The sequence below is a fragment of the Arvicanthis niloticus genome, chromosome 21, assembly GCF_011762505.2.
Source record: "Arvicanthis niloticus isolate mArvNil1 chromosome 21, mArvNil1.pat.X, whole genome shotgun sequence".
Taxonomy (NCBI): domain Eukaryota; kingdom Metazoa; phylum Chordata; class Mammalia; order Rodentia; family Muridae; genus Arvicanthis; species Arvicanthis niloticus.
In genome coordinates, this window is record NC_047678.1 from 13,033,860 (window position 1) to 13,050,945 (window position 17,086).

The 17,086-nt window shown below is 36.6% G+C and overlaps 1 protein-coding gene across 1 annotated transcript; it reads left to right on the forward strand.

The window, feature by feature from the left end:
• The first annotated feature begins 702 nt into the window (after positions 1 to 702).
• Positions 703 to 14,502, forward strand: Plscr5 (phospholipid scramblase family member 5). The gene is made up of 6 exons (XM_076918080.1): positions 703 to 715; positions 5,917 to 6,101; positions 10,398 to 10,440; positions 11,320 to 11,540; positions 12,415 to 12,576; positions 14,305 to 14,502. Exons 1-6 carry the CDS (start codon positions 703 to 705, stop codon positions 14,479 to 14,481), a joined length of 801 nt encoding a protein of 266 aa, XP_076774195.1. The 3' UTR covers positions 14,482 to 14,502.
• The last annotated feature ends 2,584 nt before the right edge of the window (positions 14,503 to 17,086 follow it).

The window sequence follows — 17,086 nt, forward strand, 5'->3', positions numbered from 1 at the left end:
AGGCCAAAGTTTCATTTTCAGTAGATGCTGAGTTGATTAGCTTTGTGGAGCTACCAAGACTTTGTGCTTCCCAATTTCTGTGATTAATCACATTTAATTTACACAGGAAAATAAAGAATTATTTGCGTGCATAAATGGTTGGGAATGCACCCTCTTTGTTTTGTTTTGTTTTGTTTTGTTTGTTTGTTTGCTTGCTTGCTTGTTTTGTGGAGTGTAGGTTGGGCAGAAATCACATGACAAAATAAGTAAGGTTGTTCTTCAAACTTTTGAACATATAAAGAATTGTGTTTATAGCTATGGCAGTCTCTCCTGTGATAGGTTGATTTACACAGTCTCTGACTCTGAGAACTTAACAGGCCACATCGGATTCCAGAACATGTCACACACCTAAGTGGTAACATGACAGTATAAATGCTGTGCTTACCTTTCTCTGTGTTATTTTTAAGGAGTTCTCTCAGCCACCAAGTTACGTGACTTTTTCCAAGCAGCTGTTTTACTTTCATGATGGCTTTATCTCCCCCTATTGTCCAAAGAGATAAAAATCAAACACTCTAGAACCAGCGAGGCACTGTGTTTCTGCTATCTGTAAGCTGACATGAGGCAGAAGGCAAGCATCGGGAGTTTTATTCATTCTGATCTCCTCGTGTTGAAACAGGAAAAGCCTTTTCACCTGGCTGCCTTTGAAGAAGTACTCAGACTGCCATGGCCTCTAAAGGTAAGGGTAAAACTAGGCAGCAACTAAATTTGCCCTCATTTATACTATAAATACAAGTGCATGGCTACTGGGGTACAATCAGTGAGGCTGGTCCTTTAAAGGCTGCTATGTATTGCTCTTGAACACTGGAATTTAAGTTATTTTACACCAAGATTTACTTTGTACTGGCTTAAAACACACACACACACACACACACACACACACACGTTAGTCGAAAATAATAGTAAAGGTTCGGGCATAAAATGTGTTTTCATTGCCGTGAATGTAAACTTAAGCAAAAATTTTAAAAATGCTGTAAAGCAAAATTAGAGTGGGGATATTTAGATTAAGCACAGCAATGGGATGAAATTCCACATAAACATTTAAATATGTTATTTAAATATTTTAATTGCCCATTTGTTGTTCAAAACCATGTGACACACAGTCCAGTGAAGAGCAGAACATCTGAGAGTAGCCTCAACTTGACACACTAGAACTAAATATTTTGCTTACAAACTTAAAATACTTCAAAAATTACTGCAGTAATGAATTCAATATGAAAATCAATCAAAATGTTCCTAATATACAATTTAAGTAAGCAGACCAATTAGGGACATTGAGGGGAAAGGGGAGAGCTTTACTCAGAACCCTGAAAGTATCTGTTAAAATATCTGTTTTAATTAAGCAGTTTTCAAAAGAAAAGAGATATGGTTTTATTGGGGGGCAATAAATTACAATCACAGTGAAATATTTCTAAAAACTGAAATTATAATCCATTTTATTCAATTATCAAAACAAAACATTATTAGTCTCTATATTATAATGAAAAGTTTCAGAATGAAGAAGTTTGATTTGTGAGAAGCATTTAAAACTAATCACACAAAAAAGATGACTTTACAAATGTACACTGTCTTCCATGATGTAAAGAGATGATTCAATCCAAATAATGTATATACACCCCTCCTTGTTTCATAAAATACATCTCTGACACCTATTAAACAGATTAAGTAATTTTCGTGTTTTGCATGCTTATTTAATGTAGGCCAGTCCCTGAGAATCCTTGGGAAAGCTTAGAAAAAGATTATAAAATATAACAGAGAGAAAAATCTTGAATTTTAATGTATGTGTGCATAAATGGTCTCCATTTGAAGACAAATAAACACAAACCGTGACAAACACTTCTTGAACACTGACACTAGCTTGGTCCAAACGCCTCTCATTTTATAAATTGAGAACAGCAACAGAGCGGCCTGTGAGGAGAAGAGTTGCAGCGTGTGTAAAATATTTATGGTTAGTTATACATTTTTAAAAGAGTAGATAGAAATTCAAAGCCACATAGTAATTCAAAGGAGTTTCTTATTCATCTGGTGGTCTGGGGCTTTGAAGAAAATGTGACTGGAAAGCAATATTATGATTAATCTGCTAAAAAGAAGTGATGTTCTGTAATGAAAAAACCTTAATACTAAACCCAGAGACAAACTTCAGGGTAAAAACCAACACCCCTATGGCCAGCTAAAAATATTAAGCCCATGGCTTGGATTGAACATTTATTACAAACTCAAAGTGACAAGAAGCTGTCTTTTAAACAGGAAATTTTGTTTGGGCAATTGCCTTAATTTCATTTTTACTTAAAACAAGTCTGAGGATATGCTTTTCAAAAATATTTAATGATATGACTATGACTTCCTAATGATATCTGGCCTATGAAACTGAATTATCGGGTAGCATCACCTCAAAGATTACAGGGTAATTGGGCATTTTACAGACAAGTCCAAGACAGTCTGACCTGCAGGCCAGCAGATTCAAAGCAATGTGTGTCATCTGAAACCTCTTCACTTGGTAAAGATACGTGTATCGAAAGGCATCCATTGGCCCAGCTGGTAGTTCAGAAACCTAGTAGCTCAGGTCAGGGATAGACAGCCCACGTCCAGACATTGAGTCTTGTACTGTGCTGTGTTAAAGCAACGTAATTTACAATATAAACGTGGAGTTATTGGCTGATCTTTTAAAAAGAAAGTGTCAGTAAGAGATAACATATTTCAGCAAATTTTGTTACTAATTTACCATATATAATTGTAGCATATTGCATGCTCACAAGAAGTACCAAATATAGGTTCCATGATTTTTTAAATAAGAATACCCTTATGTAACCACCACTAAGACCAAGCTAGGGAATACTTCCAGCAGCTGACAATGTTTCCTTTCTGGCTAATAATTATGCATCTATCTTCATCCCCACATGAGCTACTCCAGTGCATTGTGTTTGTGAACTAGTTTTTTTCTAGAGTATAGGTTTGCCACTAGTTTGGTTTTCGTTTTGTTTTTGGTTTCTGCAAAGGGAAGACATTGGCTAGTGGCACGGATATTGGACAAGGTGTTTGCTGAAAAAAAAAAAAAAATCCAGCTGTTGCTATTGTGACCATTAGCGCCCCTCTGATTTTTAAAAATCATTTTATTTATTTACATACATTCCAGCTGTTGCCCTTTCTCCCTGCCCACTCCCACTGTTCCTCATCCCATTCCTCCTTCCCGTTGCCTCTGAGAGGGTGCTTCCCACCACCAACCAGGCCTTCCTTTTCACTGGGGCCTCAAGTCTCTCGAAGAGTAGGCACATCTTCTCCCATTGAGGCCAGACCAGGCAGTCCTCTGCTATATATGTGCTGGGGTCCTTGGATTAGCCAGTATACACTGCCTGGTTAGTGGCTCAGTCTCTGGGAGCTCCCTGGGGTCCTGGTTAGTTGAGACTGATGGTCTTCCTATGGGGTCACCCTCCCCTTCAGCTTCTTCAATATTTCCCATAATTCAATCATAGGGGTCCCTGACTTCAATTAAATGGTTGGGTGTAAGTATCTGCATCTGTCTCAGTCAGCTGCTGGCAGAGCCTTTCAAAGGACAGCCATGCTAGCCTCCTGTCTGTAAGTACATCACAGCATCAGTAATAGTATCACACTTTCGTGCCCCCCCCCCATGAGATCGATACCCTCCCATACCCTACAGCCTGCCTGACCCTCAGGTCAGCAGTAACCAGGGACACAAATGAGACTCCTGCCAAAATACCCAAATTCCCCTCTGATTTTAAGATAGTTTTACATAATCTTCCTGGTCTTGGTGTTCCCCCTTGAAATTCCCTGCCAGGGTCTTTTCCTAAGAGTGTTATCGCCTTCCTTTGTGTCTGTCCCAAAGGTCAGGGCAGTTCTGGAGGGATCCTTGTGGGAAGCCAACTGCTGCAGCCTTATAACTTACAAGCTCTATTACAGTGGAGCCAAAGGACAAGTTCCTTCATTTGTTTAATCCTCAAGCTAGTCCTATACAGATCTCAAATGCCACAGATAAATGCAAACTTAGCAACTTGACATCAATATTAATAGAAACCCAGTCAGTTCCTACAACCTTAAGGGTAAATAAATAAATGAGTCATCTGGCAATTGCCCCTCATTAACACTTCCTGTATGCACAAGCTTAACAAGCTTGTCGTTACTAGAATCAATTTATTCCTTTGTCCAAAGGGCCATTCATCTGGTGTCTGTGTTCCTTCATCCCTGTTCAGACTATGCTTGGGTTTTCTTAATGATGGGAATTGATTATCTCAGAAAGAATCTCAGTACATTTAAAAACTGTATTTGCAATTTAAAGATGCAGAAAAATACCTCAAAAACAGAAAATTTCATAAATCTGGTATCATTGCAGGAATAAGACTATTATAATTTATTACTAAGTATATAGCATCCCAAATTTACTATATGTTGAACAAGAACATATAATCAAATGAGGTAATTTCTTTACCTCATTCAAGTACATGTTACCTAACCTTGTTTCTATCAGTCAGGAACCACATAGACCACAGTTCATAAAATGCTATTGCCTAGTAGTGCCAGAATCTGTTTAGTTTTAACACACGCATGACCTTCCCACAGCAGTGAAATCTCCTAATAATTGTTATAGTCTCAAAAATTGTCATATTGCTAAGCAGTGCAGTGTTTAACTGTGCATACTTTCCTAATGAACCCTATTATATTTGAAAAAATAAAAACCTGGTCATTCACTTTGTTGTGAACTAAAGGCTAAGTTAGAGCAATATTGACAGACCACTTACATTTATTAAAACCTTGACACCCTGTGAGGATGAGAACTGAAAGCACTGGTAGTCTATGGAAAAAGCATAGTATCTAACAAGGGAGATAGCACAATGACACCCATGAGACCTGAATAAGGGAACAGTGACAGTAGTGGAAAGCTATCATTTATATTTTTAGATAAAGATTCTGCTACTGAGGCTTATGCATAATATCACATAGATGAGTGCACAATAAATAGGAAATTTATAGGCTTCAATGTGAAATGACTGAAATAGAAGCGTATCTACTGGGAGCAATATTGATATTGGTGGATAGTTCTAAACTAGGAAAGTGACCTTCATGTAATTCTATAATTATACTTAGACACTCACAGAGAATTTGTGAGCTTCCTCAAACCTAAGCAGTTTAGCAGTGAGTTTTCCAAGGACACCTTCATACCATTAGGACTATTATCTTTTCCTGGATCTCATCAAAATGCATCTTTGCCAACCTCCCACCCTAATTTCTGAGTCGATAACTGGAGAGAGGTCCAATGCCTATTTAATAGGTCCCTCAGGTGGTTCTGATGAACGCTGAAGTGTGTGATTCAAAGTGAGACTAAAAAAAAATTAGACAACGTGTCTTCATAAAATAAAAGGCAGCCCCATAATATCCAAAGACAGGAAACTATGGCTTCATAAAATAAAAGGCAGCCCCATAATATCCAAAGACAGGAAACTATGGCTTAATGGGTTGTCAAAATTGAAAGGAAAAGTTCAAGTCTAAGGCTATGCTTTTATGAGTACAGGCTAGCGAGGGCCTGTTACCATTTCTTTTGCTTTTGTGAACTATGATTCTTCATCTCTTTTTTAAAAAATGCTATGTGTACAATGTATCTGTGGGTCAATTATTTAATCCAAGTTATTCAACTTTTTCTCCCAGCAATCACAGCATCCTTCTGTGTTCCTTCTTCCCTGACTGAAAGCATTGAACAGCGAAAATAGAGGAAAATGCACCAAAACGAGAGACGTCAATCAAGGGACAAACTGACATCTAAATCACATTTAAACAAAAAAGAAAAAAAAAAGAAAGAAAAGAAAAATTACTTAAAAGCAAAAGCAACCTAAACTTTAAAACACACATCAAGATATTTATTTTCTCTTGCAGATTCCCAGAACCAAAAGCCTAGAGGTCTGCCTGGTTTTCTTCCTCGAGCTATAAGCCCAGATCAAAACTCTCAAGAGGCTTCTTCCAATCCCAGGAAACAAGCAAGGCAGCAGCCGGATGTCTCTCAGCCGAGCAGTTTTCTGCCAACAGCTGCTCTCCCTCCTGGTCTCGAGTATTTAAGCCAGGTTTGCATGCTTTCCATTTCTACTAGTGTGATTTCTTTGAAAGCGAGTCAAACTCAGTTTCTTGCTTTTCAACCAATAATTTAATGGAGTACAGAATGCACGGCAATTCATGAAGTTATAAAACACTGATTCTATTGATTTCTATTATTTCGAAAGAATTTTACTCCACTTTATTTGTCACCTCTCCTTATTGACTTGACAGAGTGGCCTAGACTAAACAGTCTTCACTTTGTCATGTGACACGTTTATCTGACTTCTGTTCATGCCTCAAGGTGTGGAGATAGTATTCTCAAGGAATTATCAGACAAAACCCACATACAGCTATGACATTAAACATATTTATTGAGCACTTGCTATGTTCAAGGTGCATAAGAAGCATAACATCAATGTCGTGTCACTCAAACATTTGGTAAGTTAATGGCCCAACAAAAAAAAAAAAAAAGAATGTTGATTTATAAAGTGCAAAACAGTGTACAAAAGCCAGGAAAACACACATCTCTAAAGGAGAAGGCGGTTGTGGAGGCTTCTGCAAAGAGTTGAGACTTTTCAACAGATCTCAAAAGTAGTGTGAAAGTCGAAGGGAAAGCAACTTTTACTGTCTTCTGATGTTCGTTAATCTCCAGGCCAGCTTGCTTGAATGATCATGTTGCTACTAGGTATAGTTGCTGTCATAGTCTCAGCAGAATGGACAGAGCTTCGAGCCTTGTGATATCTCTGTCATGTGGCAAATAAGTAGCCATTGCTCTTCATGTATGGGTATATTGTTGTTGTTTTAGCAGATTATCCTACACAAGATTAAAAAGCCTCTTACACTAATATTGGAATGTCAGCACATATGCCACCATACGTGCCTGTCTGGCATTCCTTCAAACATAAAGTCTATCTCTTTTATCAAAATCAAATCTCTGTGTTAATTCCCTTAAGGTACAAGAGATTTCTGTTATGCCTGATAGGGTTTTAGCTGCATGCAGCATATGTTGCTGGGAAAATGTTTATAATTGCAGATGCCTTCTCCAGAAACCCACTGGCAGACAAATGTTCTATAGAGACTGGCGAGTGCAGGAAGCTAGGAAAAGGAGCTGGAAAAGCTAGCCTACCCTCTTCCATCTGCAAAAAGGATCAGCTGTAATAGCTGACTAGAGTTGATTAACTGCTGCAAGCTGTTTGGGACTGTTGTCAGACAAGATTTTGCCAAATATAAAAGTGATATACCAGCGCCAGAGGGCTGGGGTTTGATGATCACATATGGCTACCACATAGTCTTCATCCACCCATGAATGATGACACACCGTGGCCAGATGCTTAACATGAATATGTGTCCTAGTGTTCGATAAATAGACCTAAGACCTCATGAGCTTCTGATTTAAATGCAGTGTGTTTTCTGAAAACATAGCTCTACTGGTATTTTTCAGAAATCAAAACATGCTATAAATTGTGAATATTTTATTTCTAATCAGAATAACTTACTCATTCTTTACTAAAAAAATATGGGGTTACTTTAAGCCTATATATACAAAAGATGCCGGAGCAGTTCAAAATCAAATAACCTTCTATTAAATGACTTTGCATTAACTTTTTTATTGAAAATATAATTTTCCCTCACAAAATATATCCTGATTATGCTTTTCTCACCCTCTACTCCTCCAAGTTCTATTCCATCCCCCCTTCCTTCGTATCCACCTTTTATGTTCTTCATTGAACAGCTAACAGTCTTCTAAGGGATTATAATGCAATATGATATGGTATGTTATATGATAAAACCAAAAAGCAAACACATAGGAATTTGGAAAAAAAAAACCAAACAGAAGGAAAGAACCTAAGAGAAGACACAAGAAACAGAGACCCACTCATTTGCACACTCAGGAATCTCATAAAAAAAACCATTAAACTGGAAGCCATATTATATACACAAATTGTGTGTGTGTGTGTGTGTGTGTGTGTGTGTGTATGTATGTGTGTGTGTGTGTATTAAAATGTTTTTAAAAGAGGAAATCCCTGATATGACATGTTAGACAAGGAACCTGCAAAGATGTCATTGACTTCGTTTTCTGCTGGCCATCTACTGCTGGGCATGGAGCCTACCCTTAAGAGTAATTTGGAAACTAGATTTTGATTTGCAAGTGGTTATCAATTGAAGAGTGCTTCTAGGTTAGGGATGGGGACATGTGACTAATTCTCTTTTGAGCTCTAGGGCACCATCTGGTGCAGGCCTTGTGCATACTACCTCAGTCTCTGTGAGTTCATATGTGTGTTGAACTTGTTGACTTAGGGGCCTTGTTTTCTTGGCATTGTCCATCTCCTCTGCCTCTGGCACTCTTTCTGCTTCCTTCTCAATAGGGAGCCCTGAGCCCTGAGCAGAGGGATTTGATGGAGATATCCCATTTAGGGCTGAGTCTTCGAAGGTCTCTTACTCTCTGTGTGTCTGCTGTGGGTCTCTTCTGCATTCGTTCCCACTTGCTGCAGGAGAAACTTCTCTGATGACGGTTGATTAAAGAACTGATCTGAACAAAGCAGAATGTGATTATGAGTCACTTTATTGCTATGTTTTTGTTTTCTTTAAAAACAGTAGTATTTGGTTTTACCTTAGGTCCCTGAGCTAGTTATAGCTTAGGTCCCTAGGTAGTCTGAGGTTCTTGGTCACCCAAGATGTGACCAAGTTAAGGTAACTTACCTTAAACTTAGACACTGTAACCCTGACCTCAGGGCTCCATTGCTAATTTGATTCTTCTTAGAGCTAATAACCACATTCTTTCTGAAGTTGCTTTCCCCTTCCTTGCTCACATCTCTCCATTTTCTGCAAGGAAACAGAACTACTGTAATACACTCAAAATTTACTCCCCTTAAAGATGCTTTGTCTTTATTGTTCATTGGATTTTAGAGTATCTCAAGTCATAAATGACTTCCATAAGAAACATTTGCCTCTCTAAAAAGAGGCCACATTGTATTCTTTCATCAGTGGTAAGACAATAAGAGGAAATATTCTACCTCACCTCAGGATATACAAAGAAAATGAAAGAAAAAATAGACAAACTCAAATTTCCTGGAGTCATTGATTTACAACCAATACCATACTTTACCAAAATTGCCTTGTCTTAAAGATTCCTGACAACTTTACATATATGATGAGAGAATACAGTGAAAACAACTTCATGATGGGATTTAAATTGAAGTATTAGAAATGCAGTGATAGTAATTCAGTAAAGGCTCATGACTTGGCTTTCATGGGACTAGGAGTGGGGAGGATTAAACTACAGATACAAACAAATGAGGCTTCTCTAAAACAAATATTTTATGTTTCATTTGCAAAGGTAATATATGGGCTGGTAAGATGGCTTGGGGGTAACAGTCACCCACTGTAAGCCTAGCAATATGGGCTCCACCCCCAGAGTCTACATAAAGAATAGAAACAACCCCTAAACTGTGTCCTCTAACTACCACATAGGCATTGTGGTATGTGCAATATACATCATGCACGCAAACACTCAATAATAGCCAATAAATTCCTCAACAGCTATTTGAGTTGCATACTTCATTTTTAATTACCTAGGCCAAAGGTTGTGGCCAATATTTGATAGCAGAACATTTTCTCTGCTTCAGTTGACTTTCTGCTGGTGTCTGAAAGTTTTCTGATTTCCCTGGTCTGAGGAAAATAGGAATTAGAGCTATTTACAAAACAACATCTTTAAGCTTAAACAGATATTTATTCCTTTAAAGCACAGTGCCACCTGAAGGAGTCCATGGACAAGCAATGACTGGAAGAAGCTGGATACCCAATACTCATCCTGTGGCTTCATTTTCTCAGAAGAGATTTGAGGACATTTTAAAATGTCTTCTACATTATTGTTCACACATTATTTTAAAAATCTCCTCCAAATAGTTTGTAGTATCACTGCCCTTTTTCATTATCACACAGCATAAACACTGTCACTCTTCTTATTCTTGACACTTCTGCCTTAGGACTTTAAGAGTTCTGTAAATTATTAGTTAAACAGTAACATTTGATGGAGACACCTCACACATCCTGTAATCAAGACATGGCTTCATAGAAAAATTATAGGGATATGATTTGCATAATGAATTCTTCCTTACCTAAGTTGTTCTTTAGTTGAGACATGGTACGCATTTTTTCATTGATCTAGAATAAAGTAAGTTGATTTTGTTCTCAGAGTTTGCTTTGGTTTCTGTGGCAATGTCTTTGTCTTACACATGGTGAGTGTTCAAAATGTTTTCATAAAAATGACAGGCTTCCTGTTGCACGGTAAAGGTTTTCACTTCCTTTGTATCATCCTTTTGCAGCTGGACCTGATAATCATCCATCAGCAGGTGGAACTTCTTGGGAGTAAGTACACCAGATTCTGCATTTATTAAAACTTCTGAAAAGGCTTTAGTGTTCAGACGATTCCTTACATCTAAAACGTTATAAACAATGTATAGAATTACATCAAATGTTTGCTTGACCTATTTTTAAACCAAATCTAAATTTATTAATTTTAAAGAAAGTGTAAGTATGAAAATAAGTCTTTCATAACAGTGACATTTAAATTCTAATAAATTTAATCTTAAAGCAATAGTTAATATCCAGTGGATATTAATCACTAATTTTTTTAACATCCTAATAAGAGAAGTCACAGTTGAGGCCATATTAAAATTTCATTGACACAAATGCTATTGTTTTATTGCTTCCTAATTGACTCAACAAAATACGTACACAATTTATCATAGGAAAGTGTGTGAAGATGATTGATTAAATTTCAAATTGCTTGAGTGCTTTCTGTTTATAAGATCCTATATTACTCCAATATATGTCAGAATTAAACTGATTGACCAGCATTACTACTGTGGATGTTAAGAGAAATTAGAGATATGATAATAAATGCCACTGTGAATTGTCCCAATACCGTGAAGAAAAATAATAGGGTTGTTATCTGAGTAATGAGTCCATTCTTACAGAATTTGTTCTTTGTTTGAAAGGTGGTGGAACATGTTTGCTCATAGTTCTAGAATAAAATTAGTTAAGTTGTTAGTTTTGTTCCCAGACTTTGCTCTGATTCCTGAGGCTAAGTCATCAAAGTTTAGAACATGGAAACAGATGTGTCTGAAGCTGAAACTATCAGCTCAGTAACTCCACCATGACTCTATGTTCTATTAATACTCCTTGACTTTGGACGAGTGGTGATACCAATCAAAGCATGTCTTCATAAGATGTGTTTCGTAATAGTGATACTCGGCACTGAGACCTCCAACAAATATGAGATCAAAAACAGCTTGGGACAAAGAATTTACTTTGCAGTGGAAGAAAGCATCTGTTTTAATCGTAATGTGTGTTCCACGCTGCGAGCCTGCACCCTGAGGATCACAGACAACTCGGGTCGAGAGGTGATTACAGTGAACAGGCCCCTAAGGTGTAACAGCTGCTGGTGCCCTTGCTATCTACAAGAGGTTGGTCACTGCCCCTCAGCATTTTTTCTTTTTAAGATTATTCCTTTAAGTGGCACTCATCTGGAACTACAAGACAGTAAACCTTACAGTTGTTTGAATTTATATCTTCCTTTATAGAGTAAAAAAAAAAAAATGAAGATTTGATGATTACACTTTTTACATGTGTAACCTGAAACTATGGTAGCTACCATAAGCTTAAATGGTAAAAACAGGTCATGCGTCCTGTAAATGAGATATAGCCTCCTGGCCTGCATATTACCCAAATAATTGTAATGGCTACAGTTCACACCACTACACAAATACACTCATCTTCGACAGTAGCAATGCCAGGAGAGGCCATGACTCTCAACCTCATCCACTGTGTACTCTTCCCTGGGTGTACACTCAGAATGAAACGGAGCATTTGCACATTTAATAAACCCATGGTACGCAGCAGAGTGACATTACTCAATCATTTTATTTTAAAATATAATTGTCATTGTTAGAAGTGTAACAACTGCTCTTTGATGTAGACTCAACTTGATCTGATGTCTCTGTGAGATAGAAGAATGTGGTTTCATTCTACATTCTGCAGAATACACACACACACACACACATATACACACATACACGTGGAAAATGCTAAATATATTAGTGAAATAAATTTTTATCATTTCCATGACAAAATACGAGATACAAAATCTCACTTTGCACTCTAACACAAAATGTTAGAATAAAACACTGCTTTGCATCCTAGAAACGCCGATGTATAATTGTTTTTATAATACAACAGTTATATCATAACAAGTATTGTGTAGATGTATGTTGATATTCTTCTGTGATTAATGAATTATTACTGTAGAAGATCTGATTTTATTGCTATTTTCTCTTACAGCTAGAAATCCAAGCCCCTCCTGGTACTATAGTTGGTTATGTTGCACAGAAGTGGGACCCCTTTCAGCCCAAATTCACAATCCAAAACGCAAACAAAGAAGATATTTTGAAAATTGTTGGTCCTTGTGCAACTTGTGGCTGTTTTGGTGACGTGGATTTTGAGGTATGAATGACAAAGTTTTGCTTAGGTCCTGAGTTCTTGCAATGCAATTCAATTTATGAATCGTCAAGATCATAATGTACCTCTTAAATACATTTTAAGAATTGCATGTAAGTATAATACTCTAATAAATCCTGTTTCCATGCTTATAAAAATAGCTATTTCTCCAGAGATTATAAAATTAAAATTCTTGGCATATTTGCTAAATACAGTGATAGGCTACTATATCCTCTTACTTAAAACAGTAAATCTCTTGTTATTTTTAACTTAAATCTTTAAGCATATATATATATGTATATATATGTATATATATGTATATATATATATGAATGAGAGACAATATCATCATTTTTATATAACTTATATATTGTGATTGTTAAAAATCATGGTAGTTCTATGTTTGATGAAGTTGATTCATAGGGAGTTAACGCACGTGTAGGACAGAGTGAATATGTATGTTATTCTTGTCCTTTTCTGTTGGCCTGCTTGGATGGACATTTAATCCCATTCAGGTCTCATTTCAGAAGCACACTCCACTAGAATGTCACTACATAAAGCTATGTATGTAAGACTTGCTAAGTTTGTTTAATAAAATAATGTACTTGTAGGTTTAAAGAACTGAATATTAACATGAGCCACTGCAAATTTAGCCTGTAACAGCATATGCTCTTGCAACCAATATCCTGAATGTACATCAAAGGCAGGGAGAATTTACATTTAAAGCATCCATTTTCATTATTCACACATATCCCACCTATGTCTGTTTTCACAACTTCTGCAAGAGTCTCTAGATATTGAGAATACAAACTTTGTTAAGTGACTTGTCCTAAGCCCATATTCTGAAAGGATGTCACACAGCTTCTTAATATTGTGATTGAGTAGATTTTGACATTAGGGTTTAGTATTCATGCTATAGTTATGTCCTAAGAAACCTTCTCTATTTTCTATTTTCTATCATCATACAGGAAGTGAGGCTCCATATTAAATAACTGTCAGAATGATAAACAGAATAAAGAAATAAATTGTTGATAAGTCAGATGTGGATCTCTCATTTAATAGGCATGGCAGACTTCAATGTCAGACTAATCTCAGTCTCCTGATTATACACTAGCTTGAAGTGACTTATAATACTTAGGACTGGTTAGAAGGGAGTGAGTTAACAAAGGTCTGAGTATAACATAAAAAATGTAGTTTGACAATGTATTAATTTTTAAAGGTTTACATATTTGAAACATTTTTAAATTTTATTAATTATACCTAGAAATAATTTATTCAAACAATTTTTAAATATCTGTGTGCATGTGAGTACATGCACACACACAGTATATGTATTTTACAGACATATTTTATAATAGCGAACTCTGGTTTAAAATGCAAATATTGGTAAGGACATTCATTACCTTTGTGCTTAGCTATGTAACTAAGAGATGCACGTGCTGCCATCTTGTGGCTGTCTGGCCTTAATTATTTACTCCATCTACATAGAAAATAAAAATGAAAACAGATTATAATGGTCCAGAAACTGTGGTAGCCTGAAGATTTTGACTACTGTGGAGGTAATTATCCACACACAGGAGCAAACAACATAGAGTTTCTACTTGGGGGTTGTGAATAATATAGCGTTCAAAGTCATCAAGAGAAAAATATACCAAGATGTCCACCATCTTTTTTATCTGCAATATCACGCCTATCTATCATCATCATTATATTATCATTATTAATTTTGCAAAGGTGAAAACTGTTGATGAGAAGGTTACAATTGGGAAGATCTCCAAGTACTGGTCGGGATTTGTCAATGACGTGTTCACAAACGCTGACAACTTTGGGATCCATGTTCCTGCAGATCTCGACGTGACACTCAAAGCAGCCATGATTGGTGCTTGCTTTCTCTTTGTAAGTTTAATGTAAGCTGCATGGGTGAGTTTTGCCCTTACGAGCAAGACCGTAGAGAGCAGGTCGTCCTCTGCATAGTCTTGACCTACAGAGGCTGCTTTCCACACAGAGGCATTTTAAGACATGAACATCCTCCTTTGGAAATCAGAATTTAAAGGTTTATTTTTTACTCACGCTGGGAACACAGGAGTCAAGGAACATCTTGGACAAAATGCTTGACTAGCTCCCGCCTAAGGTCTCCCCTGTCATGAATGTTTTGAACTCACAGAATCCTGTGTTTTGTTTCCTTTCTTTTGTTTTGTTTCATTTTCTCAAGCAAACCAACACCTTTTCTCTTCCTTCTGTTGTTATTCAGGATTTAAGACCCCAAGCCTAACAATTACTTTAATCTATGCTGCTGTTGAATAAAGCCAGTTCCATTTACTGTGTCTACTTAGAAAAAAACAAAAAACAAAAACAAAAACATTAACTGAAAGTAATTCCATAGTTTAATCTTTGATGGTCACAGAGAGTTAAGCATAAACACCAAATATTGATTCTATTCCCCATCTTATCACTTCCTGCTTACCTTTCCCAGTTTTGGTCACCCCACACTCCAGCATTACCCTTTCAACGCACACACACATTCACACACACATATACACACATTCACACGCGCGAGCACACATTCACACACAGACAATAAGCACACACACAAAAAAAAACAAGCACATCCAGAGGCATGCACTTAGGCAGACGCATAGAAAAACAGTCTCATACAAACACACGTTCCCATAGCTCTGTCCCTTGAGTATTCATTAGATCTTCCTGATCAAGTTGTTCACTTAGTTTTCATATTAAAATTTTCATTTGTCATCTTCTCTACTAACTTACTTTGCCAACAAGCTGCTGCCAAAACACTATGGGCAAACAATAGCTGTTTTCTGGATCCTAAACCTTTGGGATTTTTCTGTTCGTTTATTTTCAGAAACCGTCTAAATATTTGTGTTTTGACAAGTATGTCTCCTATCCTTGCCTGGCATTCTTTTTGAGATTAGTGTAATATAGAACGTTGATTAGACCACACTCAATATGTAATATATCATACAATCTCTGCGTGGCATGCATGCTTGTAAGTTCTCAGCTCTTACCTGCAAACACCAAGCCAGTGCCTGAACATGACATTGAATGAGTCCTCTGTGCTCAATAAACTCAAAGACTGATCTAGATAGCTCCCCAGTTCTATGAATCGGTAAATTTAAAACTCTAGAAATTAAGAGACTCATATACTTAACTGACAATAGAAACAACTGCCAACAGTTTTGCTAAATCATAACCTCATGAAACTTTTGCAATTTTCCTAATATATGGTTTGAGACAGCTTCTCAAATATATCTCTAAGGTAAATAACACACATTTTGAAAGGTGATACCTGTTATAGCTTCTTCCTCTGCCTTCTAATGTTTACAATTGAATCTTACGGTCTTAACCACCCCAAAATTGGTGCTATTAAGTTTTCTTAGATTGAAGTTGATTGCATGCTTAAAATTCAACATGTGAGAGTCATGAACCTTAAAACATTATAGTTTTTATTCTTCCAATAAATCATGCATTGCTGAAACACCACTGAGAACACCACCGTAGCTTCATATCATCAAAGCTGGCATGTCAAGTTCTTGATCCTAATTGTTGTCTCTTTTTATAAATTTATTCATATTCATTTTATTTATTTGTAGGATCTTATGTTCTTTGAACATTCGCTTGCTGGATTATAACAAGCACGATGACAAAAACAATAAAATATGCAAAGCACATTTCAGTAAGTAAAAGGCAAGTTTAAGCGATCTTCTTCCTTTGAAGATGATTATGTTTGACACTATCTAATTCTTTTTCATTTTTTTTCTAGATGTCCCTTGGGCTCTGAGTTTCATTCCTGAATGGTCTGAGTATTTGATTTTTTTTTTTTATAACTAAATGTTAATTACTATATTTATCAAAACACAGTTTAATGAGACAATTACCTGGTTGTGAGCGCATGATAGCTAAATACGCAATTACTAGCGTGAGTCCAAGGTTACTGTGAGCGATTACCATTCTCTTTTTATTCTTTTGAAGTCACCGCAATGGTAACCATGAAAGATGGGAGCTAAGGCTTGCAGCATCACTGATGGGAATTCAGTGTTTAGAGAACACTTTGAAGTGTTGCTGGTACTACGGGTGGTTACTAATCAAAAGGCCTGAATTTCTAAAATATCTTTTCAAAAGTAGCTCCTTTTGACTTCCTTAGTTTTATTTCTTTTTTTTTAAAAAAAAAAAAAAAATTTTCTCGTGTATTCTTAACGAATTAAAGAATGGGCGTTATTTTATAACACACTTTTCGTATCCCCTGAGAGAGAATCTCACATTTCTGAGACTTCTAATTTTCTTATTGTAGTAAATACATTTTACTCATTTTGGGGAAGTTGAAGACTGAGTAAACACTACGGGTAAGGATCTGGAGGAAGACGGATAGCTTCGATTTGTTCAAGTAGCGTAGGCACAATCATATTCCATAAGGCAATTAACTAAAGCGCTGAGCAGATTCATGCCAGAAATTTAAATAGCCATGTAGATAAACTCTAAATTTTAGTGAAAGCAGTCT

Coding starts and splice junctions, on each gene's coding strand:
- Plscr5 (XM_076918080.1), top strand. Junction 10,441..11,319: donor GCAGGTGGAACTTCTTGGGA/GTAAGTACACCA, acceptor GTTTCGTAATAG/TGATACTCGGCACTGAGACC. Junction 12,577..14,304: donor TTGGTGACGTGGATTTTGAG/GTATGAATGACA, acceptor AATTTTGCAAAG/GTGAAAACTGTTGATGAGAA.